Source organism: Callorhinus ursinus, unplaced genomic scaffold, assembly GCF_003265705.2.
Source record: "Callorhinus ursinus isolate GAN/ISIS: 27379988/994484 unplaced genomic scaffold, GSC_fseal_2.0 scaffold13, whole genome shotgun sequence".
NCBI lineage: Eukaryota > Metazoa > Chordata > Mammalia > Carnivora > Otariidae > Callorhinus > Callorhinus ursinus.
Genome location: NW_027397075.1, coordinates 31,902,142 through 31,914,563, shown reverse-complemented (window position 1 = coordinate 31,914,563; position 12,422 = coordinate 31,902,142). Strand labels below are relative to the sequence as shown.

At 37.6% G+C, this 12,422-nt stretch overlaps 2 protein-coding genes across 2 annotated transcripts in view; one reads left to right on the top strand and one right to left on the bottom strand.

Moving 5' to 3' along the window:
* The window catches only part of ANKRD45 (ankyrin repeat domain 45), a 39,931-nt gene that overhangs the window by 19,201 nt on the left and 8,308 nt on the right, over positions 1 to 12,422 (top strand). The window lies entirely within an intron of this gene.
* TEX50 (testis expressed 50) lies at positions 362 to 2,254 on the bottom strand. The gene is made up of 2 exons (XM_025877906.2): positions 1,833 to 2,254; positions 362 to 915 (listed from the first exon to the last, which is right to left on the bottom strand). The coding sequence occupies exons 1-2, from the start codon at positions 2,178 to 2,180 to the stop codon at positions 685 to 687; spliced, it is 579 nt and encodes a 192-aa protein (XP_025733691.1). The 5' UTR covers positions 2,181 to 2,254; the 3' UTR covers positions 362 to 684.

Sequence of the window (12,422 nt, the reverse complement as noted above, 5' to 3'; positions counted from 1 at the left end):
CAATCAAAGCCTGAAATTTTAGAAATGTTGATGCTTAATCATTTGTCATAATGAAAATGGAAAAATATGTACTTTAAAAAATTATTCTATTTCTTAATATTTCCATACTATTTTAGCCATCTGAGATGGGAAATTAAAAGTTTCTGTGTGGCCAAAAAATCTACTCAGGAAAGTAAGAAAAACCACAAATTAATTTTATTTATTTATTTATTATTAATTAATTAATTAATTAATTTAAAGTAGTCTCAATACCCAGGGTGGAATGAACATGGGGCTTGAACTCATGACCCTGAGATCAAGACCTGAGCTGAGATTAAGAGTCAGATGCTTAACCAACTGAGACACGCAGGCACCCCACAAATATTATTTAAATCAGAGATTTATTGAAACACTAAATCAAGATTCTATTCTACATATTGATTAATGATTAGTAATCTAACACACTAAAAAGAAAAAAAACACTTAAACATGAAGAAGTGATTGTATACAATCTTTTTCTTGGTACTCTAGTAAGTATGGATGCCTTTTTAGTTGAATAGAAGTAATTTTTCAACCCTTACTTCTTTGGAAAGATTCAGTTAAGTATGTGACAAAAAAAAATTACAAGGGCTCTCAAAGAACCATTTTTATCCTTGCATGAGTTGTCTCAACAGATTTCTTGTGTAATCTCCATATTGGATTGAGCTACATTTGCATATGGATAGGTCTAGTTCCTCTGGCTCCTTCTTCACTCCTCTTCCTCTTTAGTTTTCGGTGCTTGACTTTCTTCGCTGGAGGATGATGGGACATCTCATTCAGATACTTGGTCATCACTGATGTTGTGGCCACCAGCCGGCAGAGTATTTGGTCAATGTCATAGATGGACTGATTTTCTAGGTCATTACCAAATGTATTTGAGGAGGCTGGTTTTTTCAGCTAAAAGAAGAGAGGCAGATGATATTATAGATTTTTTTCTTACTGTAGTTCAGATTACATTTGTTTTCTGGATATGTACACTTTAAACACTACCCATTATGTATCTATACAAAAGAAAGTTTGCTATAAAAGGTGTAAGTGCAGAAGAAATGCTCTTTTGTATATGATTATAAGATTATAGTGATCATTATCACCATCAGCAAGCATTTAATATGTGCTTTTTATGGTTAGAGCATTCTGCTGAAAGAAATTACTTGAATATTAGTAAAATTACTAAGTAAAATTACTAAGCAGCCTCCATGTATAATGCAGTCAAATCCTAGTAATTTTATAAATATCTCATTGTTGTGAAGGTCAATGAGCTTTTAAGATTGCCTCAAAATACGGTGCCATTGACAAAGTGGGAAATTAGTTTAAGAGCACCATTTCCCAGAAAATTATCCTAACCTTAGAAATTAGTTTATAGTCTGTTTAAAAAAGAAAAAAATAAATGACAACTTTGACATACTTAGCTTTCTTAGGTAGATCTGGAAGGGACTTTACAGATCCCTTGTCCAGATACTTCATTTATGGATGAGACAGCTGAGAAAGATTGAATGACTTACCTATGGGCCCAGACAGATAACTTCATCTCCTACCCATTCTACTCATTGTAGCTCACTACTTTCCTGATCTATTTTGTAACTTGAAAGAGAGAGGATGAACTAGATTATTTTAAGGACTTTCTAATTCAGTATACATTGTTGAGCCCCAAGTATGTGCAAGACACTGTACTACATGTTTGGGGGTGAGTGGTGGGGGCAAGGACATGTTACAAAGAGGAATAAGACATGGTACTTTCCCTCAAAGAAGCTGATAATCTTATGTTTTAAAGTCTATGGTATTTATAACTATTACCGTTTGCATCACTAATTCACCTTTTTTTGGTGTTTTTTCCATTTCATCCACAGGTAATGCACAGATAAAACAGACAGGATTAAAAAGAGAGCTTGTACTAAAATATAAATGAGATGTAAAGAACCCTGAAATATATCCATATTGGCAAAATTGCAGCATAGTTTGTCCAGAGGGTAAGGTAGACAGTGAGATGGAGAAGGCTTAACTTTCAGATAATGCATTTCTTCTGGAAAGATCTCCCATCCAACCTTTGTCCAGATAGTTCCATCACAAATGCAGAAGCTCTCCTTAAAGAAGCAGATAAACAACAGAGAAAAAGTTAGGATAGTCCTTGAATGGACATCTTTCTCAACTGGGGAAAAAAACATCTAGCCAAAAAATTGGTCACAGAGCAGAATCACTCTGGGATCAGTTAATGTGGTGCTCCACTCAAAAGCATTGTCAGCACAATATACACTGATGATCATTATAACATCATTAGTCATAGTGATTCAGGATAAATTCAGTGATGTCATAAAGGACCACATTAGAACTAAAAGGTGTCACCTAGCCAATTACTGGGTTTCTTTCTTTCTTTCTTTCTTTTCTTTCTTTCTTTCTTTCTTTCTTTCTTTCCTTTCTTTCTTTCTCTCTCTCTCTGATTGTATTTTTAAGTAATCTCTACACCCATCGTGGGGCTTGAACTCACAACCCCAAGAGTAAGAGTTGCATGCTCCACCAACTGAGCCAGCCAGGCACCCCTCCTGGGTTTCCTAGGGATATTTTTCCTTGCTTTTTGCCAGAATGTTTTGAGCTTTTTCCCTTTTCTGAAAAATGAAGACTTTACTAATTTTTGCTTGCTAATAAATTCTGTAATCATATTAACAGATTTTCATAGAAATAATTTACCTATATCTCCTCCAAGCCTTCTGAAGTATGGCAGTTTTATATCTACCTAAAATGTTGCTATGGCCATACCGTTGCACACAATTTAGCATCTGCTTCTGTTTTTTTCACTCTGGAATGTCCTTCCCTTCAAATAGTTAAGCAAATATTGAGTTCCTCCCCCTTTTAACTTATGTCCCTTTGGTGGCAATGTGGTACTGTCCAATAATGAGTGAGGGGTGGGGAATTTGGCATGGAGTATGATAAAAAGATGAGACATAGATCCTGCCTTTAAAGAGCTTACAGTCTAGAGATAGTAGCAAAAAACAAGATAGGAAAAATTATGAGATAGACTAAAATGAGAACTAACTCAAATTATAATCATGTAATGGTTGAGAGAGCAATGAGTTCTTTTTGGGGGAATCAGAAGTCAGAAGTTTCACAGAAGAGTATTTGAGTAAGCTTTGAAGAACGAGTAGAATTTTGGAAGATGGCAATGCAGAGAGGGCATCTTAGGTTGAGGAAACATAATAGAGAAATGCTCTGTCAACATTCATATAATAAATACTTATTGAGTACCTCTGTGTGCTAAATACTGTCCTAGGACCTGAGAATATATGCACAATTTGGCACAAAACAGAATCTTTATGTTCCTCAGTTTGCTTTCCAGTAGGAAGACCCAGAAAATATATCTGTCAAAATCTATAAATCTATAGAGAGCTTTCGAGAAAAGTAGAACGGCAAGGGGGTTATGAAGTTGCCGGCAAGGGGGTTATGAAATTGCCAGTAAGTGAATGAGCGAGTGTGTGTTCCTTTACAGAGGGCAAGCAGGAAAGGCCTCTCTGATAAGCTAATGTCTGAGCAGACAGACAGCTGAGGAACTGAGAGTGAGCCATGTTGACAGGTGGCGATGTTGCTCTGTAAATAATGGGTAGACTCTCTGGATGAATGTTGGAAGGGATAAAGCTAGGAAAGGTAGTTTGTGGCTAGATGGATGTTGGAGGGCTCTGTGTTTTATTCAGTAGTCAGTAGGAGTCATTTAGAGAGTTTTGAGGAGAAGAGTGACATAATGATAAACTTACCGAGTGCTTTACTATGTCCCAGGCACTGTGCCAAGATACTTGCATGCATTATACTACATTTTGTTTAGTCCTTACAATTATATGAGGACTGTACTACAATACTTCCATTTTATAGATGAAACCTAGAGAGGTTAAGGTATTACTGCGATCTAAGTGTTTGTGTCTTCTCACCCCCAATTCATATGTTGAATACTAATGCCCAGTGTGATAGTTTTAGGAGGGCCTTTGGGAGGTGCTTAGAAAATGAGGGTGGAACCCTCACAAATAAGATTAATGTCCTTATAAGAGGTCTCACAGAGCTCCCTAGCCCCTTCCACCATGTGAAGGCATAGTGAGAATATGCCAACTACGAAGAAGGAGGGCTCTCATCAGACCACAACCATGTGGGTACCTTGATCTTGGACTTCTCAGTCTCCAGAACTGTGAGAAATGAATTTTTGTTGTTTATAATCTACCCAGTTGGTGATGTTTTGCTATAGTGGCCTGAATGCATTACACAGGTATGGTGGCATTAAGAGGATGCTTGCAATAAACTCCTTTCTCTATGAAGCCACCCCAAATAAACAAGTGCTCTCAGTAAAATCAGTGTGCTTATTTTACAAATGCAGTTTCATGACAAGTTCTTTAGTTCCGTCTTCTGACTAATTCCTCCATCCTGTATTGGAATTCTGGAACTACTGCTGACTCCAGGTTACCCAAATAGTGTAGCCAAAATCTAAAGCTTGGATTCCAGTTTAGGGAATTAATTTTGCTTGCAGCATGAATAATAGGTTTGAATCTGTGAAGGGCTGGAAGCAAGAATACTAGTTAACTGGTCCCTGTATGTTAATACAATTCCTGGAGCACCTGGGTGGCTCAGTTGGTTGAGTGTCCAACTCTTGATCTTGGCTCAGGTCTTAATCTCAGGGTTGTGCGTTCGAGCCCTGTGTTGAGTCCAGCAAATAAACAAACCAAAAAAACCCTAAAAACTATTCCAGACGTGGGTCTGAATTTGACCTCTTTTATTATGTCCACTTTACAGATAGACAAATGAGGCTTAGGAGATTGTTGTTACTACAGATGACACAGCTGAGTGTTACAGTGATGTTTTTTAAAGTTTCTATTTCAATTCCAGTTAGTTACCATACAGTGTAATATTATTTTCAGATGTACAATTTAGTGATTCAACACTCCACACAACACCCAGTGCTCATCACAAGTGCCCTCCTCAATCGCCATCACCTATTTCACCCAACCCCCTACCCATTTCCCCTCTGGTAACCATCAGTTTGCTCTCTGTAGTTAAGAGTCTGTTTCTTGGTGTGCCTCTTTCTCTCTTTTCCCCCTTTGCTCCTTTGTTTTGTTTCTTAAATTCCACATAGGAGCAAAATCATATGGTATTTGTCTTTTTCTAATTGACTTATTTTGCTTAGCATAATACTCTCTCTAGCTCCATCCACATCCTTGCAAATGGCAAGATTGCATTCCTTTTTTTTTTTTTTTTAATTTTTTATTGTTATGTTAATCACCATATATTACAAGATTGCATTCCTTTTTAAGGTTAAGTAATATTCCAATTTATGTATACACCTTAAGTAATATTCCGTTTTATATATATACCACATCAGTATAGATGGACACTTGGGCTGTTTCTGTAGTTTGGCTATTGTAGATAATGCTGCTATAAACATCGGGGTCCATGTATCCCTTTGAATTGGTATTATTGTATTCTTTGGGTAAATACTGCAATTGCTGAATTGTAGAGTGGTTCTATTTTTTACTTTTGAGGAACCGCCATACTGTTTTCCACAGCGGCTGCACCAGTTTGCCTTCCCACCAGCAGTGCAAGAGGGTTCCCCTTTCTCCACATCCTCACCAATACCTGTTGTTCCTTGTATTTTTTATTTTACCTCTTCTGACAGATGTGAGGTGAAATCTCATTGTAGTTTTGATTTGTATTTCTCTGATGATGAGTAATATGGAGCATCTTTTCATGTGTCTGTTGGCCAACTGTATGTCTTCTTTAGAAAAATGTCTATCCATGTCTTTTACCCGTTTTTTAGTTGGATTATTTGTTTTTTGGGTGTTGAATTGTATAGGTTCTTTATATATTTTGGATACTAACCCTTTATCAGAGATGTCATTTGCAAATATCTTCCCCCATTCCACAAGTTGCGTTTTAGTTTTGTTGTTTGTTTCTTTCTCTGTGCAGAAGCTTTTTATTTCAATGAAGTCCCAATCCTTTATTTTTGCTTTTGTTTTCCTTGCCTCCAGAGACATATCGAGAAAGAAGCTGCTATTGCTAATGTCAAAGAGGTTACTGCCTGTGTTCTCCACTAGGACTTTTTAGTAGTTTCCTGTCTCACATTTAGGTCTTTTATCCGTTTTGAAGTTATTTTTGTGTAGGGTGTAAGAAAGTGGTCCAGTTTTCATTCTTTTGCATGTTGCTCTCCAGTTTTCCCAACACCATTTGTTGAAGAGACTCTTTTCCATTGGCTCTTTTTTGAAGATTAATTGACCATATAGTTGTGGGTTCATTTCTGGGTTCTCTATTCTGTTCCATTGGTCTATGTGTCTATTTTTGTGCCAGTACCATACTGTTTTGATCACTACAGCTTTGTAATATAACCTGAACTCCAGAATTGTGATGCCTTCAGCTTTGCTTTTCTTTTCAAGGTTGCTTTGGCTATTTGGGGTCTTTCATGGTTCCATACAAATTTTAGGGTTGGTTGTTCTAGCTCTGTGAAAAATGCTGTTGGTATTTTGATAGGGATTGCATTAAATGTGTAGATCACTTTGGGTAGTATAGACATTTTAACAATATTTATTCTTTTAATTCATGAATGCTTTCCCATTTCTTTGTGTTTCATTTTCATCTCTTTCATCAGTGTTTTACAGTTTTCAGAGTACTGGTCTTTCACCTCTTTGGTTAGGTTTATTCCTAAGTATCTTATGGTTTTTAGTACAATTGTAAATGGGATTAATGCCCTAATTTGTCTTTCTGCTGCTTCATTATTGGTGTATAGAAATGCAACATATTTCTGTATGTTGTTTTTGTATCTTGTGACTTTATAGAATTCGTGTATTAGTTCTACAGGTTTTTGGTGGAGTCTTTTGGGTTTTCTATATAGAGTATCACGTCATCTGCAAATAGGGAAAGTTTGACTTCTATGCCAATTTGGATGCCTTTTATTTCTTTTTGTTGTCTGATTGCTGTAGCTAGGACTTCCAGTACTATGTTGAATACCAGTGCTGAGAGTAGACATCCGTGTCTTGTTCCTGACCATAGAGGAAAAGCTCTGTTTTTTTCCCATTGAGAATGATATTAGTTGTGGGTTTTCATATATGGACTTTATTATGCTGAGATACATTCCCTCTAACCCTACTTTGTTGAGAGTTTTTATCATGAATGGATGTTGTACTTTGTCAAATGCTTTTTCTGCATCTATTGAAAGGGTCATGTGGTTCTTATCCTTTCTTTTATTAATGTGGTGTATCACATTGATTGATTTGCGAATATTGAACCGCCCTTGCAGCCCAGGAATAAATCCCACTTGATTTGTTCACAGACGAATTCTACCAAACATTTAAAGAAGAGCTAATACTTATTCTTCTCAAACTATTCCAAAAAATAGAAAAGGAAGGAAAACTTCCAGATTCATTCTATGAGGCCATGATTGGTGAATGATTCTTTTAATCCTTTGGGTTCTCTTTGCCATTGAGAATTTTTGTATCCATGTTCATCAGGGATATTGGCCTGTAGTTTTCTTTTTAGGGGAGTCTTTTTCTGGTTTTGGTATCAGGGTAATGCTGGCCTCATAGAATGAATTCCAAAACTATTTTTTGGAATAGTTTGAGAAGAATAGGTATTAACTCTTTAATTATTTGGTAGATTTTGTCTGTGAAGCCATCTGGCCCTGGACTTTGGTTTGTTGGGAGATTTTTAACTGATTCAGTTTCTTTGCTGGTTATCAGTCTGTTCAAGTTTTCTCTTTCTTCCTGTTTCAGTTTTGGTAGTTTATACGTTTCTAGGAATTTATGCATTTCTTCTAGATTGTCCAATTTGTTGGCATATAGTTTTTCATAATTTCTTATGATTGTTTGCATTTCTGTGGTGTTCGTTGTTATTTCTCCTCTCTTGTTCATGATTTTATTTATTTCATTGATCTATTGTGTTTTTTTAAGTTTCTTTATCATTTATTTCTGCTCTAATCTTTATTATTTCCTTCCTTCTTTTGGTTTTAGGCTTTTTCCTTGTTCTTTCTCTAGCTGCTTTAGATGTAAGGTTAGGTTGTTTATTTGAGATTTTTCTTGCTTCCTGAGGTAGGCCTGTATTGCTATATACTTCCCTCTTGTCACCACTTTTGCTGCATCCCAAGTGTTTTGGACCATTTTGCTTTCATTTTCATTTGTTTCTATTTTTTTTATTTCTTCTTTGATTTCCTGGCTGACCCGTTCATTGTTTTGTAGCATGTTGTTTAAGCTCCATGTATATGTGGGTTTTTCAAATTTTTTGTGTGTGTGGTTGACTTCAACATTGTAGTCAGAAAATATGCATGGTATGATCTCAATCTTTCTGTACTTGTTGAGGCCTGATTTGTGACTTAGTATGTGATCTATTCTTGAGACTGTCCCATGTGCACTTGAAAAGAATATGTATTCTGCTGTTTTAGGATGGCATGTTCTGAATATGTCTATTAAGTCCATGTGGTCCATTCTGTCATTCAAAGCCATTATTTCCATCAATCAGAGAAAGACATGTATCATATGACCTCACTGATATGAGGAATTCTGAATCTCAGGAAACAAACTGAGGGTTGCTGGAGTGGTGGGGGGGTGGGAGGGATGGGGTGGCTGGGTGATAGACATTGGGGAGGGTATGTGCTATGGTGAGCACTGTGAATTGTGTAAGACTGTTGAATCACAGACATGTACCTCTGAAACAAATAATACATTATATGTTAAAAAAAAAAAAGAAGAAGAAGATAGCAAGAAGGGAAAAATGAAGAAGGGGGAAATTGAAGGGGGAGATGAACCATGAGAGACTGTGGACTCTGAGAAACAAACTGAGGGTTCTAGAGGGGAGCGGGGTGGGAGGATGGGTTAGCCTGGTGATGGGTATTAAAGAGGGCACGTACTGAATGGAGCACTGGGTGTTATACTCAAAAAATGAACCATGGAACACTACATCAAAAACTGATGATGTAATATATGGTGATTAACATAACATAATTAAAAAAAAGCCATTATTTCCTTGTAGATTTTCTGTTTAGATGATATGTGCATTGATATAAGTGGGGTGTTAAAGTCCCCTACTATTATTGTGTTTTATCAATTAGTTCCTTTATGTTTTTTATTGTTTTATATATTTGGGTGCTCCCATCCTGGATGCATAAATATTTATAATTATTAGTTGGGTTATCCCCTTTTTTATGCTATAGCGTCCTTCTTTATCTCTTGTTACAGTCTTCATTTTATTTTTTTTTAAAGATTTTATTTATTTATTTATTTGAGAGAGAGAGAATGAGAGATAGAGAGCACGAGAGGGAAGAGGGCCACAGGGAGAAGCAGGGCTCCTGCTGAGCAGGGAGCCCGATGTGGGACTCGATCCCGGGACTCCAGAATCATGACCTGAGCTGAAGGCAGTCGCTTAACCAACTGAGCCACCCAGGCGCCCTACAGTCTTCATTTTAAAGTCTAGTTTTCCCGTATAAGAATTGCTACTCAGGTGTTCTTTTGGCATCCATTAGCATGATAAATGGTTCTTTATCCCCTCACTTTCAATCTGTAGGTGTAAAATGAATTTCATGTAAGCAGCATATAGATGAGTCTTGGTTTTTTTTTTTTATCCAGTCTGGTACCCTGTGTTTTTTTATTGGAACATTTAGTCCATTTACATTCAGAGTAATTATTGAAAGATATGTACTTAGTGCCATTTTATTACTTGTTTTGTCATTGTTTCTGGAGATGTTCTCTGTTCCTTTCTTATCTCTGTCACTTTTGGTCTTTCCTTTCTACTCAAGGAGTCCCTTTTAATATTTCTTGCAGGGTTGGTTTAGTTTTTGTGTGTCTGGGAAACTCTTTTTCTCTCCTTCTCGTCTGAATGATAGCCTTGCTGGATAGAATATTCTTGGCTGCACATTTTCCCCATTCAGCACTTTGACTATGTCATACCACTCCCTTCTGGCTTGCCATGTTTTTGTTGAGAAATCTGCAGCTAGCCCTATGGGTTTTCCCTTGTAAGTTAAGGGCTTCTTTTGTCTTTCTGCTTTTAAGTTTTTTTCTTTATCACTATATTTTGCAAATTTAGTTACAATATTTTTGGTGTTGGCCTGCTTTCGTTGATTTTGATGGGAGTTCTCTGTGCCTCCTGGATCTGGATGTTTGTTTCCTTCTCCAGATTAGGGAAGTTTTTTGCTATTATTTTTTCAAATAAATTTTCTGCTCCCTTTTCTCTCTTCTTCTTCTGGGACTCCTATAATACAAATGTTATTACTTTTGATGAAGTCATTCAGTTCCATAAGGTGAAGTCTATTCTAATGTTCCATAATTCTTCTCTCTTTTGTTCAGCTTCCTTATTTTCCATTGTCTTCTATATCAATAATTCATTCTTCCTTTTCTTTCAGCCTGCTGTTCATTGCCTCAAACCTGTTTCTAATCTCAGTTATTACATTTTTCACTTCTGACAGATTCTTTTTAACTCTATTATTTCTGTGTTATGGGTCTCCCTGAAGTTTTCCATTCTTTTCTCAAGTCCAGTGAGTATCCTTATGATGCTTTAAATTCTCCCTCAGGCATGTTACTTATATTTGTTTCACTCAGATCTCTGGCTGTGACCTTATCTTGTTCTTTCATGTGGGATGAATTCTTCCATCTTGGCACTTTGTCTAAGTCTCTGCCTCCTCCTCCTCCCCCTCCCCCCCCCCACTCCTCCTCCTCCTCCTTCTTTTTCTTCTTCTTCTTCTGTGTGGCTTCTCTCACTTTAGTTGTGGAATTTGTTCTGTCAGTCTTCAGGTTCATTTCTGGGGTATTTAGGATGATTGTTATCTACTTCTGTTTGTGGGACAAGATGAGCCTAGGGTACCCCTATCCTGCTTCCATCTTCCTCTGTAAAGTGATCTTTTTAACTCTCTCAAAAACTCCTATGTGGAGTTTCATGAGATTGTGAATGCTGATCATGATAGGCTGGATAACAGCCCCCAAAGATATCCAGGTCCTAATTACTGGAACCCGTGAATGTTATAGGGCAAAATGGACTTTGCAGATACGATAAGGATTAAGGATTTTGAGATTGAGAGATTATCCTGGATTCTCCTGGTGGACCCTAAATATAATCACAATTGTCCTTATAAGAAGGAAATCGATGTTTGACAGGAAGAGGAGAAGGTGATGTGACTGGAAGCAGAGAGTGGCATGATGCACTTTGAAGGTGTTGGGAGGGGCTACAATCTGAGGAAAACAGAAAATTGCTAGAAGATGAAAAAGGCAAGGAATGGTTTTTCCCCTCAGACCTCTAGAAGGAGTCAGCCCTGTCTATGCTTGACTATAGTCCAGTGAAACCAATTTCAGACTTCTGGCACCTAGAAGTGTAAAAGAATACATTAGTGTCTTAAGCCGTCAAGTCTATGATAATTTGTTATAGCGGCCATAGGAAACTAATACAGATTTTGGTACCTGGAATTGAGGTGCAGCTGTAAAAAATATCTAAAAATGTGGAAGCAGCTTTGGAATTGGGTAATGAGTAGATAGAAGAATTTTGAGGTGCAACATAGAAAAAGCCTAGGTTGCCTTGAGCAGACTGTTGTTAGAAACACAGATGTTAGAGATGCTTCTGGTGAGGGCTCAGAAGGAAATGAAGAGCATGTTATTGGAAAATGGAGGAAAGACAATCATGGCAGAAAGCTTGGCTGAATTGTGTCCTGTCCTTATACCAAAAGCAGAACTTGTAAGTGGGGAACTTGGACATTTAGCTAAAGGGATTTCCAAACAAAGTGTTGAAGGCATGACCTGGTTTCTTCTTGTTGCTTATAGTAAAATGTGAGCGGGAAAGATAAAGTGAGGAAAAAATTGTTATGTAAAAGGGAAACAGGACTCGATGATTTGGGAAATTCTCAGCCTATCCAGGTAGCAAAAGTGCTAAAATTAGGAGATTCACTATTAGGAAAGTGTGCTCTGGAGAAAAGGCAAGGATGTGGCTGGACAGTGTTTTGTGGGTGCTGAAGAGATTGGGTGTGATACACATGGCTCCCCTCAGTCATCTTAGCAGAAGTCAGAAATAGAAATAAGATTATCCAGGAGGGACCCATGGAGGAGCCTCTTGCTTCATGGAATGAGGCTCTGTGGCTTGCAGGGAGACTCACAAGGGTTTTGAGGATGTTATACCAGTAGGAACATTGTCAGTTTGAACAAAGGGACACAGAGAAAACAAAAAGAAGAAAGGCTGCTTGGGGCGCCTGGGTGGCTCAGGGTTAAGTGTCTGCCTTCGGCTCAGGTCATGATCTCAGGGTCCTGGGATCCAGCCCCATGTCGGGCTCCCTGCTCAGTGGGGAGTCTGCTTCTCCCTCTCCCTCTGCTGCTCCCCCGCTTGTGCTCTCTCTCTCAAATAGATAAATAAAATGTTAAAAAAAAAAAGAAAAGAAAAGAAAAAAGGCTGCTGGACTCCCAAAACCCTACAGGCAGGAAACA

Bases quoted from the DNA above. Each gene is read 5' to 3' on its own strand.
- TEX50 (XM_025877906.2), bottom strand. From the start codon at position 2,180: ATGTTTTTTTCCCCAGTTGAGAAAGATGTCCATTCAAGGACTATCCTA. The intron at 916-1,832 runs GTGAATTAGTGA...CTCTTCTTTTAG, and splicing joins GGAAAAAACACCAAAAAAAG to CTGAAAAAACCAGCCTCCTC.